The sequence below is a fragment of the Andrographis paniculata genome, unplaced genomic scaffold, assembly GCF_009805555.1.
Source record: "Andrographis paniculata isolate CXL003 unplaced genomic scaffold, ASM980555v1 Contig14END, whole genome shotgun sequence".
NCBI lineage: Eukaryota > Viridiplantae > Streptophyta > Magnoliopsida > Lamiales > Acanthaceae > Andrographis > Andrographis paniculata.
The window spans coordinates 1,366,449-1,378,495 of record NW_026137424.1 but is presented as its reverse complement, the minus strand read 5'-3'; the positions used below and the strand labels follow the sequence as shown (position 1 = coordinate 1,378,495).

Sequence of the window (12,047 nt, the reverse complement as noted above, 5' to 3'; positions counted from 1 at the left end):
TCGACCATCATCTAAATATAAAGCTCGGTAGACCATCTGCTTCGGCACAAATAATACCTCGAAGAAGTCTCGAAAAATCGGAAGTGAGAATGCTCTGAAGGCTCCAATGGCCGGACTCGGATGCTAGAACGGGAATGTTGTGTGATTGCATCTGTCGGGTGCTATTAGCCTTCATCTACACCGAAAAATATGTTCATCTAGGCTTAATTTATCTATTTTATATAAATATGTTATTTTTTCGTTTGCTTTTATATTTTGAGTTTAATATTGTAACATGTAGAATATTTAGTTAACTTTGTATACATTTGACATATTGATGGTCGATGTCTTTTATATAAAAATCGTTGCTATGTCTCGATTTACATATAGCAAATTCATGAGGTTTTGGTTGTATGTTTCTGGTCGGAAAAAAAAAAAAAAAATGAAAGTCGCCAACAAAATAAAAATACAAGTGACGTTCATGCCAAGGCGATTTAAATATTCAATAGTGTCATCTCATTGAAAGGTTATCATTTTCTATTTTCGTCCGTTCCAAAATAAAGTTATCATTTCTAATATAATAAATACCCTTTCAATTTACACTATATTAGACAAATGTCATTACTTTTAATAAAATGAATTTCTAAAAATTGTAACATACTCGTACATATCAAATTCATTTCTCTGAATTTGAGAATAGTGTCTTCATATGTACAAAACTAACAAGAAACTTTATGTATGAGCCATTGGCCGAATGCATCAACACAAAAAAGAATTACCTCAACAAAAGAAGACAACGACGAGATGATTCAGACAGCCAAAAAATATGTCGAAAAACGGACAAAAGAAAAAACTATTCTCCCCTGATCATAATGGAATGATGCGGCACTCGTTTAATTTCGACAAACGTAGAGAAACTCGCATCCATAGGCTGTTTCCATGGCTCGCCGTCCACCTGCATGTACGCCTCACTCCATTCTCCTCCTCGGAGCTCAAACCGAATGGCTGACGCCTGCAGCAGATGAATTTTCAGCTAAATATTAGTTTCAGGCATCAGCTCAATCGATTGCCTTAGTCTTAGAGACTAAACAGAAAGAAATAAGCATCATTGTTAGGTTTTAATCAAGAGTATATGATTGTTCGTAATATTTGCCACCATAGTTCCATCATTCTTGTTGCTAAAAAAGTTAATACAATTAAAATTACCACAATTATATAATCTATTTACGTATAAGTACACATAGAATATCCTGTTGTGACGGATTAAGATCAGTGATCGAATAACAAACAGAAACGTAAAGAAGACACATATTTACGTGGTTTACCAACAACGTATTGGCTACATCCACGGATAGAAATGGAGAACAAATTTATTCAGGACGGATACATTACACATTACAGAATTCATATCTCTAAGTCTATTTAAATAATGGGAAAACTCAGCGAAATAGCAAACTAGATTCTAGGCATATCAACATATCCATATTTATGTACAAAGCCGAACATAATGGGAATTCTGACCGAATTGGGATTATTTGCGCATTTTTTGCTGGCACGGAGATGAGGCTAAATTATGCAATAAAGATGTAGATATGGCATTTCATTTAGATAACATATATTATGCGTAATATATCCAATAAAGGAATAGTGAGGCCAACCGAACAATTTTGTCTCGAGATGGAAAGCAATTTCTCGACAAGAAAGAACCATCGAGTAAAGAAGTGAATCAATAAAACACATACAAGTTGTGAACAAAATCTAACATCTCCAGCAAACAGGTGTTCTTTTGGAATGTTAATTTTGTTTCTATGTTTAAACAGTAGTTTGGATATAATATTTTGAGAAAAAATAATATTTCATCCGTCCAAATGGAATGTAGTTTTTTTTTTTTCTTTTTTTGTAGTAAATTAAAAAATAATATTATTTTATTGGCTTATGTAAAATGGTATTGAGAGAAAGGTATTTTTATAAAAGTTAGAGTTCTTTGATATTTTTATATAGATTACTTTTATTATAATAGAAAAATGATATTTTTGAATGGATATACGAAAATGGTAAAAAATGAGACGCACGGAGTATATTTTTTAAGGTATAGCAATGATTGCATAGTTAAGAAACTAAAATCAAACTCCAAAAAGAACATCGCAGATCTAACATCGTCTATGGTAACAATATATAGGAAAATGGTGTACTAATGATTGTTATAGTTAATTTTACGGTGATTCGATTAGAGATGGAAATGAAGGTTCGAATGAGATTGCTATATACCTGCGTTATGTGCTTTGCGGAGATAAGTTCAACCATAACCATTGAAGCATGCCATCCTTGCTTGAAACCGAAAACTTCGAGCAAACCATCATCAGCATTGGCCTCAACGAATCCTCTCTGCAATAAAACATTGTCGAAAGAAACTTTCATTTTCTTACGAGCTGCGCAATTCAAGTTCCGGTGATTAAACAGACATCAGAGCAAACAAATACATTTGAGACGAGAAAGACTACATCGTGAGAGATATATGGGTGGAGATGCAGCAACTTGGACACAAGCAACTAGCCGTGTGCTCCGGGTGTTTCATATTTCTTCCATCACTAACAATATGAACGAACACGAAGAAGTTTTAAAAGGTAAATGTGATGCAGGGAAATGGTAAAATGTAGCAGCGATGCAGGAAGAATGTATGCAAAAGCAAATCGACTAACTGCATTTTTTAACAACTCGACATTTGAAATCCAATACATATTGCTACCTTAAATGTTGTAACGAGTGTTCCCGTTGAACGTTAACCACGTGCAAAATGAATTAGAATCATCGATCCCATGTTTATAAGAGCAAACCAAATGATTAGAACAATTGCAATACCTTTTCTAAATACTCTGGCTTTAAATTGCCCCATGGATTTCGACCACTTCCATAACTAGGAAGATTGAGAGCAACCAATGATCGTACACTGAAAAATCAATAGAAATGCGGCCAATGAAATCTAAAACGTTTAAAAAAGAAAGTTGTGAACAAAAAGTGCAGTGTGAAACAGCAGTGGATACTCAGGTAGCATTCCGATCTTCTTTATGGCCAATGTAGCACAAAACTATAGATCATTTAGACACTACAAATAAATTTAGGGAAAAAAAATAAAACAAATAAAAACAAAAAAGAGAATAACCTTGACGGTATATGAATTTGTTCCCAGATCAAACTATTGACCTTCTTAGCATATAACCTCAAAATGTTCTTCAAACTCCTGCACAACAAATATACGGCAATGTTCTCTTTAAGAAGTATATTTAGTTTGAAAGAACTCTAGAAACACAACAAGTCCAACAACTTTATTATTAACCAAAATAAACATGTACATGGTCACATCCCCAGAGCCTAAGGGACACTACCCGATGGCTAACTAACAGACATCCCATATTCGATTGAGGGAGTTTTCAAAATGATTTGGAATATGGTTGAGTCAATAACTGAATATGGATAAACAGGATCTCCGGAGTGTAAGAAATTCAGAAGAGAAAAAATTGGGATAAGGTAACAAATTGGTGGGATAATGATAAGATGTTTCAAATAATCTGAGCAGAACAGATAATTTGTTCTATGAATCAGAAACTTAGAGCATGTAGTGGAAATTTATAGCGGAGAATTCATAATTAATGAGGTCGAACAGTAAAACTAAGTCCATATATATATGTGTGTGTGTGCCCTGGAAATGATAGAATAGCTTCAGATCAGGCATACTCTTCAACAGGTGCATTTACGAGCCAAAATATTTGCCAAGATATCTGACCTCAAACCTGGATCACTGCTGCATGGCGTGAAGAACCACCCTTGCTTGCAACTGTATCCAGAATAGATTATCTGCACTAAATTTTAACTATTTAGCATCCTTACAAGCAGCAAGTAAACAGAGAAGGTATGTTACTTTTGTCATTGAAATAACTACTTCAATGAAATTTGCTCGCATATTTTTGTGCATTTGTGGTGTAAAAATAACCGAAGTGGGTACAACCCATGATAAATTCTAAGGGTATATTTGGATATATTTTGGAAGTGTTTGATGTAAATAAATGTTGGATGTGATACTTTGAACAGAGAATATGTTCATGCCGTAATATTTCCGTTACAATCTATATTTGTAAAATAGACATTTGTGTATTTTATACTTATAGTACTAGTCTTATTTCGGAGATTTGCACTATTTTCTAAATTGAATGATTTTTATCTCATTATAAATATGTACGGTATCTTATGAATAAAACATAGGATTTAGTTTTATGTTGTCATCCATCGAATTTGTTACCCCTATAAAGGGTTATGTTTTAATCCTATAGCTTATTTTGTGCTGATTCCGACCCATGAAGGATTTTGATAGTCTCCATTTCAGAATTTGTTTGCCCATAGAAAGTTTTGTTACTGTTCTAACCCATAGAGGGTTTTGTTCATGCTCTAACCCTAAGAGTGTCCTGTCTGACAATTTATGCTATAATCCTATGAAGGGTTTCGTCTGATCATTGCTATTCGAAGCCTACCTGATGATCTATCTCATGGAGGTCTTGCATTCGATAATCAGTTGACTTTGTGGACAGTTTTGTACCTAATAATCTGCTGATCAACTTGCCAGTATCAACACAAAATTTTTACTCAATTTCTTGATCTATTAGGCAAACTCAAGTTGGCCTCTACAAATCCACTCACCTTCAACTCAGTTTTATATTCCAAACAATTTTTATTGATCAGTCACAATATCAAAGGAAGAAGTTTCTTTTATTCAGTTAATCAGTTTCATATCTTATTTAGCTTAGTTCCAGTCTCCATTGTAACACCCCCGGCTTGCAACCCACGCCAAGTCGGACGTATCGAGATAGACACCACAGGTCTAACACAGATCCTTCTAGGGTGCTTTGTCTCCACTCATCCGCACCTTAAGACTTCTTAAGGGTCACGCATCCTGAAATTATCCAAGAGCATGCACAAATTCTAGAATTCTTTCAGATGACCTCACGAATAGGAATGCACGCATTGTTGACATAAGTAGTCTAATCGGCCCACTTAAAATCTAATCAACTCCGAGGCCATCACACCAAAAACTCAACGCCTTTGCTCAGTCTGTTCCTATGTTTTTAGTATCCCTATGATTTCAGCCCCTCTATGCGTTTCTATGATTGTATCTATCCAGAGCTACTATCCCCTCATTGTAATCTACGTCATCTTCTATTATAGATAATTAATTTTTTTCAAAAACACAAAAAAGGAAAGGAGCAGGGAAAGAAGCTTTCAATGCAATTAATGATAAGTCAAGGAACATAAATCTGAGAAGCAATATTTGATGGGAAAAACAATATGCACCTTGTTTGCAATAGGACCATGAGCAAGGTAAGGCTTCTCATTGCGCAAATGGTGGAAACCATAGGCGACTTGGGCATCCATTCCTGTATCCACATCAAGTAGTATTGTTTTCGAGATATATTCTATGGTAATAGTCAAAACAAGAAACAAAATCCCTATCCAGACCTATGCTAAAATAATTATAAAAGACGCCCTGATAGCAAGAAACATTATCCGGTAAGTCTCCTTCAACTTCCAATTCCTGCAAAATCATAAGCACAACAATTTTGAGAAAGCAAACTTAGTATATTTAACAGAAGGATACCCAAATATTACATGAAATCACCATTGTGGTTTACTATCATCTATATATCAAAAACTATACAGGCCCCTATAAACAAGACTATCTCTTTGAACCAAAGCCAAAGGTTTTACGTCGTACATTTTGTGCCACAAGTGTGGTGAAGCCTACAATTAAATGCTGAAAAAAGCACAAACGAACAACTGATCACATTAAAAGCTCATCAGCATTGATAAACTACCACCATAGTCTTACCCACAAGAAACACTTACCATACATTTTATGATCTTTCTTATCTACGCCTCTATGTAGCATACCTTCTTAACTAGATGCGATCATACTTCTATTATGTGATATAAATTTAAAAGCTAATCTACCAAGTAAGCAGTGAAATAAGTAACGAACACAAAGCATAAATGAATAATTTATATTTCAACTGCTACAAAATTAAACAAAGTAATTAACATATTGAGCATCAACTCCCTATACATGCATAGGAACGAGCAACGATCTAAAGCAATGATAATAGCAGTAAAAAATGAAGTTTGATACAACAAAACTCGTGAATCTACTGCATACACAAGGAAAATATATATATATCCCAAGAAAACTTCTGCCACAAACCGGATCAAGAGGAGTTTTTTCTGTTTGTTTGATAGCATACGGCACCTCTAACTCCGCACCAGCTGGCATTAATATCAAAAGATTCCAACTGCATATTACATTGAGAGGTGTGAATTATAAATCTTCCAAGACTATGAACTCGAGCGAAAGTAAAATAAAGTAACTATCTGAATGTTGATTTAAAGAAATTTTAATGTAAAATGAAAAGGTCTTGCATATAGATGATAATCATAACCACGGAATTATTGCAACAAAAATCCCTCAATGAATGGAATATACCAAAAGGTGTGAATTCGATTTCATGATCTGTATAGTCAGTAGCAATAAGAAGCATATCTAAGCATCTCGAACAGGCCAAAAATTGTTCGGATGACCAATAATAGATGCGGTGCCCGATCAGACAATCAATGGCAGCTTAAAGAAGAATAAAAACAATCTTTGCAACTTGTTTATGAGCCTGTAGTGTTGACTCATCTTGCTTCAGTGGAATACACATGAAATTATTTTCATAATTGGCGTAGAGTAAGTAAGTTTCACAAAATTCATGTTCTGGTTACACCAAATATGCATAGAAAAATGATCTGAAAAAGCTTCCTTTTATCTTCTGATTTCAATTACATTGAAAAAAAAAAAAAGGTAATAATAACATAGATTGAAAAACGAGCAGATACATTATCAGCCTTTTGCATCTGGCTTTAGCAACCCACCAAAAAACTACCTAGAACTTTGATCATTGAAACATTGTTTCGTCCTCAAGGGATTTATATCTGCCTAGATGTTTTATGTCATTCAGCTCACTATGCTTAGAAGAGTGATACAGTTAGAATCATTAGCAACATCTGAATGCTTAGTAGACGTAAAAAACCAAATACCTCACCTATCCAGATTAGCAATTGGCCCACGAATAACACAGTCAAGACTTCTTTTAATAGCTGATTTCCAATTATACGGGAATGAACCACCCTGAAAGCAACAGCAATATACAGAGATCAATCAAATCCACGCGGCTCAAGGATCTGTTTGGTTTGAGGAATTTGGAGGGGAAGGGAGGGGAGGGGAGGGGAGAAGAAAATTACAATGACCTTGTTTGGTTAAACCAAACAGACCCTAAGAGAAAATAAGGGTGTGTTTGTTTGGAGAATTCTTTCCAAATTCTACTATTCATCGAATTTTTTCGACCCAAAAAATCAAATCAAACATCTATTTTTTAATTTTTATATTATACTAAAAATCAATTTTACATTCAAATCATCACATCAATACCTATTTATATCACATCATACAATTATTCCAATTCAAAATTTTACTATTCAAATCCCAACTTATAAACTAATGCCAGGCTCAAGTCCATAAAAGTTTACCCAACCAAAACTCCTTGCCAAGTCATTCCCTGTACCAAGTGGAATGATTCCAGTTGATGGTACCGGCAATCGGGACTGCCTGTTAAGCTCTCCAAGGCATCCAAGGACCCAGCCGACAGTACCATCACCTCCTGCAACCTGTCAAAGATCAGATGAATGACAGACATCCTAGTAAAGAGAGTATAAGCATAATTTGCACTGCAGTTGCTGTTCAAGTAGTAATCTGTATATTAATTTATAAGTGGGAAAAAGGAAAACATACCACAACCCGAAGTTTCTCACGAATCGCTCTCGCACAGTTGTCTCCAAAAGCAGCGTATTTCTCAAGAAAACCCAACCCATATTGAACAAATTCATGAGGCTTCACCTCTGCAAGGTCAAAAACCTGAGCATTCGACACGAAAAAGAGGACGGATTACAACAAAATGTGGATGTGATGAACTTGGAGAAAAAGTTATTTGAATGATTGCCGTAACCCTGTCTACTGAACAAAGCAATCACTCATCAGTGCATAAATATGCTCTCCATCAAATGGAATTTCGTACCAAAGCACCGCATTGATCCTTAAAAATGTTAATTGTATACAATCTTCACTATTTTATTAATAGCCATTAAAATCTTTTGTATTTTCTAGTATTGTATCACAGGACCAATAACAGGAGCGAGCATGACAAATGAATTATGACTTGATATCTCTTCATGAAAGAAAGCTCCCAACAAACTGTCCTACACTAATTTATAGTTTCAATACCCTTTCTCAGACTATTTTTTTCTCACCCAAAATATAAATTTCAAAGCTCAAATTATATACAAAAGAATTATATTCAACCACTAGTTTCTGCCAAAAAAATTCAAATTCAAAACAAAGATAACAAAATGTCATCCGCTGATTTATATTTTCAATACCCTTTTCGCACTTCTTTTTTTTGCTCGAAGCATCAGTTTCAATCCTTAAATTCTATACAAAACATTATATCCATCCACTATGTTCACACTATCTTCACTTGACATTCCCTCCCCCCACCCTTTATTTTATTTTTCGCCAAAGGATAGGAAAAAGGTCTTTTTTCTTAGCAAAACAAATAATATTACAAATTCAAAAAGTGCTTGTGATTGTTTCAGAATAAATGAATCATTCGGTCTCTATTATGTTTGAGTTTTTTTTTTTTTTTGTTTCATTTTCTTTTATATACCATTTTCACAATTCACTGTACTAACTAATTATATACTCTCACAAAATATTACCTCCAACAACTATTAAACCGAAACACAAAACCAAATACACCTTCAATATTTTGCCAAAAACATCGGTTCATCAATTATTTCACTTCAAAGTCACCGAACAAACATTGAAGCAAAAACACAAACACAAAAAAAAAAAAAAAAAAAAAAAATGTGAAGTTAAGGGTGTGTTTGTTTGGGGGACTGGATTTTAAATACGCTATTCATCTCATTTTTTCTCCCCAAAAACATCAAATCAAACACCTATTTTTCATTTTTTATATTATACTAAAAATCAATTTTACATTCAAAACTTCACATCAACGCTTATTTATATCACATCATACAACTATTCAAATTCAAAATTTTTACTATTCAAATCCCAACTCAAAATCCAAACTCCCAAACAAACACACCAATCCCCGCAATTTCCAATAAAATTACACTATTACCTCCCTAAACCGCACTCAAAATACTATTTATACAAAAATGTAAATAAAAATCAAACAAACCCTAGTTTTTTAACTTAGTTTTTCATTATCAGGGTAAAACTCTGGAATTATGGTGAACTCTAACCAATAAATTACCTTACTGAAAACGGTAACAACAACATGCCTTCAAAGCAAGCAACGAAAGAGGATTTAAAAAACCAAAAGAACAAGACAGTTAAAGTTAAAAGGAACAAAATTCACAAACTCACATCTGTCAAGAACCAGCAAAAAGTTCCCAAAAAACTATACATTCCCACACACACAGCACGTGAAAAAGTCAGATTGATTGAAATTTACTGCTGCGGCCGTATTGTTTGGTGGTCAAATTGAATTACCTGTTCCTCGCCCATGAGGTCCTGGAGGCGGGCCTTGAGTTCCGGGCCATGGCGGCCGCCGCTCTTGGCATTGATAAACACGACGAGGGGACACTCGGGCGGCTCCGGCGGCTCGGCCCCTTCCTCCTGGGCCTGGCCCGCCGCGTAGGCTCGCTCCCCGGCGGCGGCATCGACGTCGTTGGCTCGAATCGCCTCCCGCATTGCGAGCCTGATGTGGTCGGGGAAGGTCATCTTCCTCTTCAGGTCCTCCTTAGGGATTCGGACGCCGGCTAGGGTGCAGCCGCGCAGGGATTCGATTACTGAGGACCGGCTCGAAATGCTGTTCCGATTAGGCGTGCGCGGCGAGTCCATTGTATAGATTGACGATCGTTCGTTTGTAAAATCGTATCCGTCCGGCGGTGGCGACGGCGATCGGTGGCGTGAGGTGAGGGGTTACGAGAATGGGTTTGGAAATGGTGTTTAATTACGGAATTGCCTGTTCACTCTCAACGGTTTAAACCTGTCACTCACTCTCAACCAAAACATTAATATATATATATATATAATTGTTTGTTTTTTTAATTAAAAAAAGGGAGACTTGGACTAAAATCCCTGTCAGTGTATTTTGCTTGCAATTCAGTCTCCATTGTAAATTAATTGATCTGCAGTCCCTACTTTATTGATTAGATATGTTATAACTCCCTTCTTGTATTTTCTACTCAATCACAATTGTATATGCAACATGTACTTACGATTGATTAATAAATACTCTCAATTTTATAATATATACCTACATTACCTCCCGCTCTACCCCCAGTATACGATTAGATAATTCCATTTAAATACTGCGTACCTTATTTTGTGATTTTTTTTAAAAAAAAATCACAGAAAATATGCACGATTTAAAAACTGAAACATTCCCTAACTCCCCTCACTCACTCTCCGTTCAAGCCCTAGTTCTTCGAGAAGGAAATCGTCCCTCGCGAACTCGACGATCAGCAGTAAGACATTTTGTTCAGCGAAATTGTGAGAAAAACCGCGAATCCGCCGCGATCCCCCACGAGGAGTTCAAAAAAGTAAGTGTCTGGTCGAAACCCTTTTCGTTTTATGATTTTGTTGACAATCGAATTTTATATCGTAGTTTACTCGATTGTTTGGGGTAGAAGCCCTGGTCCCGTGTTTGTATGCCTCGGTTTAGTGATGAGGAGCCCTGGGTGTTCGGTGTTGTGTTAGTTCAACGGGTGGTTTGAAATTGTTCGAATTTTTGGCCAGGAAACCCGGTTCGGCCGATTTTGGGTGATTTTATCTATTTTTATCTTTGATTTTGTTAATTTTGGAGATGTATATTTTGTTTAGTTACTCGAAGTTGCATATTTTAGGTTTTTTGGTGGATTGTTCGGTAAATAGTCATATTTGTGGGTTGATAAATGCGGTAATATTAGGCACCAGGAGTTTCATTTGTTTGGTCTAATTTGCCAATTAATATACCTGAACGGCACTGTTGTATACTCGGAATGCGTTTTTACTCCTGCTAAATTGTGAAAAACTTTTAACTAAATTAGAGATTTGGATAACGTGGACTTATGGTTTTTACTTACAGGCCAGGCAAGGAGCACAAATCGGTGATCAGCCGATTTGCATTACCTTTTTTTCATAATGAGCTGGCCAAACTGAAGCCACACATGAGAGACCAACACATCGCAGCTATAAACATGACACCATTCGGGCATTTTCTGGATTGCCCGAAAATGAAGTTTCCATGGCACCGACTTGTTGCCCTCGTCAATAGCTTCAGTTCGGAATCTATGTCCTTCAAGATTGGAAGTGACATTGAGCTTCCGTTTGAAGTTGAAGAATATTCTGTAGTCTTAGGACTACACGCGAAAGGAGTCTACGTGACCGAAAATACATCGGTCGAAAGCGAATGGTTTGTTCGAATTTTTGGGAGCAAGCCACGTTCTGTAACCCGCGGGCAGGTGTTGCAGAAGCTGCGTGAGGCTCTGTTTCAGGGGCTGGAGCCTCTTTCTGTTGCGGATGTTGCTCGTCTTTTTATTATGTTTGTTTTTGCAAATATTTTATTTTGTTCTGCGAATTATTCTGTACCCCTTTTTTTGTTACCGTATGTGGAAGACCTGAGTGCGATTGGTGACTACGCGTGGGGACCCGCGAGTCACCGTTATCTGTTGAAGTCTATAAGCGACTTCAAGTCCGGGAAAAAATATTTGACAGGCTGCACCGCGGGTTTGTTGGTAAGCAATGTAATATCGGATTTGTTAATTTTTTCTACTTATTTTGGTATATTGCACAATATGTATTATTGTTGGCAGTAATGTCTATTACAATATGTGCAGGCGTGGTTCAATGAGAGGGTCCCAACTCTGGACAAGGCACGGTGCCTTCCGAAGGTACCGCGTCTCTTTCGGTGGCTGAATAGCCT

The 12,047-nt window shown here is 36.2% G+C and overlaps 1 protein-coding gene across 3 annotated transcripts; it reads right to left on the bottom strand.

The window, feature by feature from the left end:
- Positions 1-605: 605 nt before the first annotated feature.
- Positions 606-10,127, bottom strand: LOC127257988 (diacylglycerol kinase 4-like). 3 transcript variants are annotated; one of them, XM_051284606.1, is made up of 12 exons: positions 9,632-10,127; positions 7,847-7,969; positions 7,585-7,722; positions 7,101-7,186; positions 6,224-6,311; positions 5,485-5,560; positions 5,320-5,402; positions 3,761-3,831; positions 3,140-3,217; positions 2,839-2,926; positions 2,248-2,364; positions 606-991 (listed from the first exon to the last, which is right to left on the bottom strand). In XM_051284606.1, exons 1-12 carry the CDS (start codon positions 9,980-9,982, stop codon positions 833-835), a joined length of 1,458 nt encoding a protein of 485 aa, XP_051140563.1. In that variant the 5' UTR covers positions 9,983-10,127; the 3' UTR covers positions 606-832. The 3 variants fall into 3 exon arrangements, 1 of the variants encoding a protein (XP_051140563.1); XR_007840203.1 differs by lacking the exon at positions 606-991 and adding an exon at positions 2,481-2,567 and having other exon boundaries at positions 2,305-2,364; XR_007840204.1 differs by lacking the exon at positions 606-991 and adding an exon at positions 2,460-2,567 and having other exon boundaries at positions 2,330-2,364.
- Between the last annotated feature and the right edge of the window lie 1,920 nt (positions 10,128-12,047).

What these genes read in the sequence shown, in the direction of transcription:
- LOC127257988 (XM_051284606.1), bottom strand. Translation starts at nt 9,982, where the DNA reads ATGGACTCGCCGCGCACGCCTAATCGGAACAGCATTTCGAGCCGGTCC. An exon ending in TGGCAAGGAGTTTTGGTTGG is followed by an intron (nt 7,187 to 7,584) that starts GTAAACTTTTAT and finishes TGTTGCTTTCAG; the next exon opens with GGTGGTTCATTCCCGTATAA. An exon ending in CCGCAAAGCACATAACGCAG is followed by an intron (nt 992 to 2,247) that starts GTATATAGCAAT and finishes CATCTGCTGCAG; the next exon opens with GCGTCAGCCATTCGGTTTGA.